Below are 6,000 nucleotides of genomic sequence, written 5' to 3'. Positions count from 1 at the left end.
GGGTTTCACTGCGTTAGCCAGGATGATCTCGATCTTCTGACCTCGTGATCCACCCACCTTGGCCTCCAAAAGTGCTGGAATTACAGGCATGAGCCACCGCACCTGGCCATGAAGATTAATCTTCAAGGCAGTGAGATGTATTTCCTGAGGGGCCTGGCAGGGGTAGTGAGGGAGCTTCCAAGGATGTGTCTAGAGGTCGTGCAAGGAGCTGCACTCCCAGGAGACTGCGGTTATTACACCTGACCAGGGACAAAAGTTTTCAGAATCACAGGCTCTCTAGAGCCCCACTGTGTGTTATTTTTATTCTTTTCCCTTAAAACTACCCACATTTAAATACAAAGATACCTCACAGAAGTGAGGTAATTGGGGGGTTTCTTTATGTTATCCATCTGGTAATTTTTGAAATGCAAGAATCATTACTCCCCCACATTCTAGGTTTCTCTGCTGTTACCTGTTCAGTCTGGTCACTTAATGTGGAGATTGAGCCTCCTCCCCTCTCAGCATTTTAATGGTTGCTTCTGGTGTTTTCTCTCCTAGTGCCCCCATCTCTCCCTCTCCAGGAAGTCCATGTAAGCAGAGAAACCATCGGGAAGATTTCAGTTGCCAGCAAAAGTAAGCCCAGGTTCTTCTTAACCCTCTGGATGCCCACTCAGACCACTCAGACCTCTGCATGAGGGACTGGAGGAGAACTGTGTTCTCCCAGAGAGTTTCTGCCCCTTTCCCGTCTTTCTTTCATGCTGTGGCCAGAGTCATTTCCCCCAAACAGCGACCTGACCAAGTTACTTGGTTTAAAAACAAACAAAAGTGGGTGCCTGTAATCCCAGCTACTCGGGAGGCTGAGACAGGAGAGTTGCTTGAACCCACGAGACGGAGGTTGCAGTGAACTCAGATTGCGCCATTGCACTCCAGCCTGGGCAACAAGAGGGAAACTCCATCTCAAAAACAAACAAAATAGCTCAGTAAACCTTTTTTTGTTTTGTTTTAAAGACAGGGTCTTGCTCTTGTTGCCCAGGATCTGCAGTGCAATGGCACAATCTCAGCTCACTGCAGCCTCAAACTCCTGGGCTCAAGCAATCCTCCTGCCTCAGCCTCCCAAATAGCTGGGACCATAGGCATGCATCACGCCCAGCTAGTTTTTGTGTTTTTAGTAGAGACGGGGTTTCGTCATGTTACCAGGCTGATCTTGAACTCCTGAACTCAAGCAACCCGCCTGCCTTGGCCTCCCAAAGTACTGAGATTCCAGGTGTGAGCCACCATGCCCAACCTTAGTAAATCTTTATTATTGAATTACTTGGCCTGTGTCTCAAGGTTTTCTGTTATCTGCTCACCAGGTGATGGAGTGGCTACCTGCCATGCCCATCTCCCACCATATTCCTTCCTTTTCCACCTTAATCAGTATCCCTCCACATGACTGCTGTTACTGCTACTGAACTCTTGGGTAATATGGCCTCACATATCAGGGTGCCCGTGTCCACACTAGATTGTGGCCCTCCAAGGCCTGGGACCAAGCCTTTTCAGTGCTGCTCACTGGCCCAGTAGACCCCCTCATAGAGCTTAATTGGCACTGCTGAACTAGGTTCTTCCATTATCATAACACAAAGGCTTTCATGTGAGGGCCTATTTGTGGGCATCACACCCATGGTGCCTGTGCTTCCTGCTTCAGAGGAGGGCCGCCTTCTGCAGGTTAGTTCTCCCCTTTCATGCTAAGAGGGGCAGCAGCCTGGCCCACCACAAGGCTGTTTATGCCTTCACTCTGCTTCGGAAGTGAGACCCACTTGCTACTGGTTGTCACCTGTCTGTCCCGCTCTCCCTAGTGATGTGGTGCTCCGCTGCAGTGGACATCCTGTTTCTGTTAGATGGGTCTAACAGCGTCGGGAAAGGGAGCTTTGAAAGGTCCAAGCACTTTGCCATCACAGTCTGTGACGCTCTGGACATCAGCACCGAGAGGGTGAGTGCAAGTCTTTGTAGATGTTTGTGTTAGGGCATCTTCTGTGATAAGGGACAGAAACCCGGTCTCAAGCAGAGGAGGCATCTACTGGCTTGTGGAGCTGGGAAGACCAAGGGGCTGAATCCTGCTTCCTGGCATGGTGGGATCCCAGGGCTGAGTTGAGGCTATAAGGCATCTTTCTCTCTCTCCTTTTTTTTTTTCCCTTCTCTCAATTTTGTTTTCTTTTGGTTGACTTCCTTCCCAGACAGGTTTTCCTGACATAGCCAAGTTGTCCTGCATTGTTCCTCAAGCTAGTGACCCCAGTAAAAATTAAGGGGACTTTTTTCTCTATAGAGCAGGTCAGAGCCCCAGGTCACATGATAATCTACTGACCAATCACAGCAGTCAGAGGGAAAAGAGTTTCTGGCCAGACCACAGTCAAGAGCGCTGCCATGTTTTTGGGGTAGGGAGTGGATTTGACCTTCTAGAAAGAGAGGTTGGGTTGTATTTGCAGAACAGTGGGAAAGGGAAAGCATGCTAAGCAGACTAAAGCTGTTACTACCTCAGCAGACTGAACATGAAACACAGCTCCTACCCTCTCTTGCACTTGAGAGAAACTACTCCTGCTTGAGTGGATCCAGACAGTATCCTCATTTCTTGTTCTTCAAATAGTAGGTCTTAAATATAGCAGAGTGTGGTAGCTGTGGCTCTTATTTCTAAAAGGGGCTTTTTTTTTTTTTTTTTTTTTGAACAATCCAAAAGGAAAATGGGCAAGGAACAGAGACAATTCCCAGAAAATGAAACACGCAAGGCCTTTAGGCATACAAAAAGAAGCCCAACCTCACTCACTCAGAGGGTCAGCAAACCCTCTGCCTAACATACAGTTTTTCACTTACAGGGTTAGCAAAAAAAATCCTAAATTTGGTGACATGCTTCACTGGCAAATCTTGAAAGAAACTGGTGTTCTCATACACTGCTGGTGGAGTGTGAAATGGTGCAGCCTCTGGGGGGAGTCGAATAGTATTCATCCCAGTTACAAAGGCTTGGATCCTTTAACCCAGCAATTCAACATCAAGGAATTTATTCTACAGTACACACGCCCATACAAAATAGTACCCATACAGAGTTATTCATTGCAGCATTATGTGTATAAACTGTAAAAGATTTCAGGCAATCCAGACGTACATTGAGGGGGACAGATAAATCCATTATGATGCATTCATACACTGAAACACTAGCCAGCTCCAGAGAGTGAGTGAGGAAGCTCTCATATGGAAAAACACCAGAACGAGCGAAGTGTCAAAGTAACATGCAAATGGTGTGTATGTTACTTTCTATGTAAAAGATAAGGGGGGATGAATGAAAATCTATCTTTACATTTTCCTGTATCTGTATACACTCTGGATGGATTTGTAAGAGGCCGAGAACAGTGGTTTCATTAAGGGGGAGGTTGGGAAGTGAGTTGACAGAACACAAGGCCAGAGGGAGACTCATCAATACAGACTCATCAATACAGACTTAAATATTTTCTGGATTTTTGAATCATGTGAACCTACTCAAAAGTCAACTTAAAAATTAAGAGAGGCCGGGCACAGTGGGTCACGCCCCCAGCACTTTGGGAGGCTGAGGCAGGCGGATCACGAGGTCAGGAGATCGAGACCATCCTGGCTAACATGGTGAAACCCTGTCTCTACTAAAAATACAGAAAATTAGCCAGACATGGTGGCATGTGCCTGTAGTCCGAGCTACTCGAGAGGCTGAGGCAGGAAAATCGCTTGAACGCAGGAGGCAGAGCTTGCAGTGAGCCGAGATCGCACCACTACACTCCAGCCTGGGTGACAGTGAAACTCCATCTCAGGGAAAAAAAAAAAAAAAGATTAAGAGAGGATGTAGCCTGGAAAAGCCGTCATTACTTGGATGAGAGACCATTGCATACAGGTTGAGGAAGGAAGTGGTTTTCCAAGATAACATTCCTAGATTAATCCTAGTAAAACCTCTAGGATTTAGGAGAATACATGGCTTTTAATGAGGGTCAGATTTTCTGCAGAATGGTGTGTCGTTTTATTAGCTGGAGCACACTACCTGGACCTTAGACCGTCTTGTATCTGAGGACTCCATAGCAGCATCATTCAATCTAGGCACAAGCAGCCCAGAAGTTTTCTAACCATGATGTTAAACCAGCATAGACTCTGAAAGGGCCGGGCCAAAAAGTGCCATTTCCCCACCATCCTCTGCACAGGACCCTGTTTTAAAAGAGTTCTTTATAAAGTGTCACTAGTTACTCATGGAGGAATAACATAAAGAGAAGTAGCATGAAGATTAAACGTTGTTGACCTTGGCATTGATGTAGTATGTTCTGAAATGAGTAGCCTGGAGACCCTGGGGTTGGCTAGTTGGGAATGTAGGGTCCTATGGATTATTAGTGTGTGTCTCACAGATGAGGAAACAGGCTCAGAGAGGCTAAGTGACTGTCAAGGATCACACAGCAACCTCAGGAGAGAGCTAAGTGTGGAAGAACTGGGGCTCTTGACTCTCAGCCCAGGACTTGCTCCATTAGGCCATTTGTCTTAGCCCTCAAAATTCACACTTTGCTATCACACAGCAAATGGCCAGCAGTGTGGCAGTCTGTGTGTGTGTGTGTGGGAGTGGTGTAAGAAAACCGTGACCAGAAATTTCCTGGCTGATGCTATTGGGAGCAGATCCCAGAGTTCAGGGAATTTAACCTGGGCGTTGCTGGACCACATCTAGAAAGTGTCATTGAGTTCTGGGGGCTGATTTCTTGGTTAGACATGGGCCAGTCAGTGCCCATGAGGGAGCCAGGACAACCAGAGGCCTGGAAACCTCTATGAATGAGGGAACCTGAGGATCATTTTCATGTGAAAGAGAGCAGACAATGGCTCTGTGTTTTAAGGGTAGAATCTGGGTGTTCAGGGAGTTAGATTCAGGCTTAACCTGAGAAAAGCTTTCTCGCAGCAAGACTTGAGAAGCAGAGGAATTGAGTGTTTACTTGGGTGAGTGAATTAGTGTGTTGACCCCCAAGGTCAGGTGGACCCCTTGGCATGCTGCAGAAGGGTTTTTGCATGAGGGCGATTTAAGATGGTTTAGTCTGACTTGTGGCTTCAGGCTTTATGTTTTTGCTGCTGCTTTTTTTTTTTTTTTTTTTTTTTTGGATTCTCTTTTTGTTATCTCCATGTACAAGGGATTTCATTTGTGCCGTGTTTTACTTGCTTTAACTTTAGTTTTCAAGAAGAAATGTCAGGTAGCTGTAAATTAAGACGTTTATGGATGCTCTGTTGTTAAGGTGGATTTAAGGTGTTTGAAGTCTTCCTCTTAACACTTAAAAGCTGAGAGGTTCACTTCCTGGCTCTAATGTAGTGACTGGGGCAGAGTGATTATGGCTGGTGAGATAGCTGGGCGGGCCTGTTTCTGAACATACAGTAAACTGAAGATAAAAGGCAACTATTTTGTTCCCAAACCACCAATTAAACAAAATGCTTTAACTACTGACTTAAGCTGCTTCCTTCTTGTTTTGAAGTTATATTTCTTCCTGTTTAACTCAAGTAAACACACCCAGCTGTTGGTCTCAGGAGAGGTTATTTTTTCAACTAAGTAATTCATTCACATGGGTTCAATAAAAAGATGTACAGTGAAAAGTCTCCCTTTCACCCACACATTTTCCATTTGGCCTGTCCCTCAACTTGTGTTCTTGAGTCTTTTCCAGAATCACTTTGTGCAAATACAGGCAATATGAATAAATATTCTTGTTTCTCCCTTATTACACAAAGGGTAGCCTACCACACACATTGTTCTCTCATGCCTTTTTTCTCCTCTTATTTTCTTGGAAATCTTTTCATATCTGTATACAGGTATAATTTTTTTACAGGTCATTAAAATGTTTCATCATAAGGATTTATCAAGGTCTAATTAACCCCTAATGATGGATATTTGCTGTTACAAATATATTGTGATCTTGTAAATAACATGATTTCACACTACAAGTAGGATACATTTCCAGTAGCCCTATGCATTTTTTTTAATTTTTTTTTTTTAAATTTTCAATAAATATTTAAAAA

General features: G+C 44.8%; 1 protein-coding gene across 1 annotated transcript in view; it reads left to right on the top strand.

Annotated features, from left to right (window-relative positions):
• VWA2 (von Willebrand factor A domain containing 2) overlaps positions 1-6,000 on the top strand; it is a 51,459-nt gene that overhangs the window by 15,458 nt on the left and 30,001 nt on the right. The window contains exons 3-4 of the mRNA XM_011967498.1: positions 538-612; positions 1,815-1,948. Coding sequence (XP_011822888.1) covers positions 538-612; positions 1,815-1,948 — 209 coding nt within the window. The remainder of the gene's footprint in view (positions 1-537; positions 613-1,814; positions 1,949-6,000) is intronic.

This window comes from Mandrillus leucophaeus, unplaced genomic scaffold, assembly GCF_000951045.1.
Source record: "Mandrillus leucophaeus isolate KB7577 unplaced genomic scaffold, Mleu.le_1.0 Scaffold80, whole genome shotgun sequence".
Lineage (NCBI taxonomy): Eukaryota > Metazoa > Chordata > Mammalia > Primates > Cercopithecidae > Mandrillus > Mandrillus leucophaeus.
Note: the sequence above shows the minus strand (reverse complement) of the source record. Positions and strands in the feature narration are given on the sequence as shown.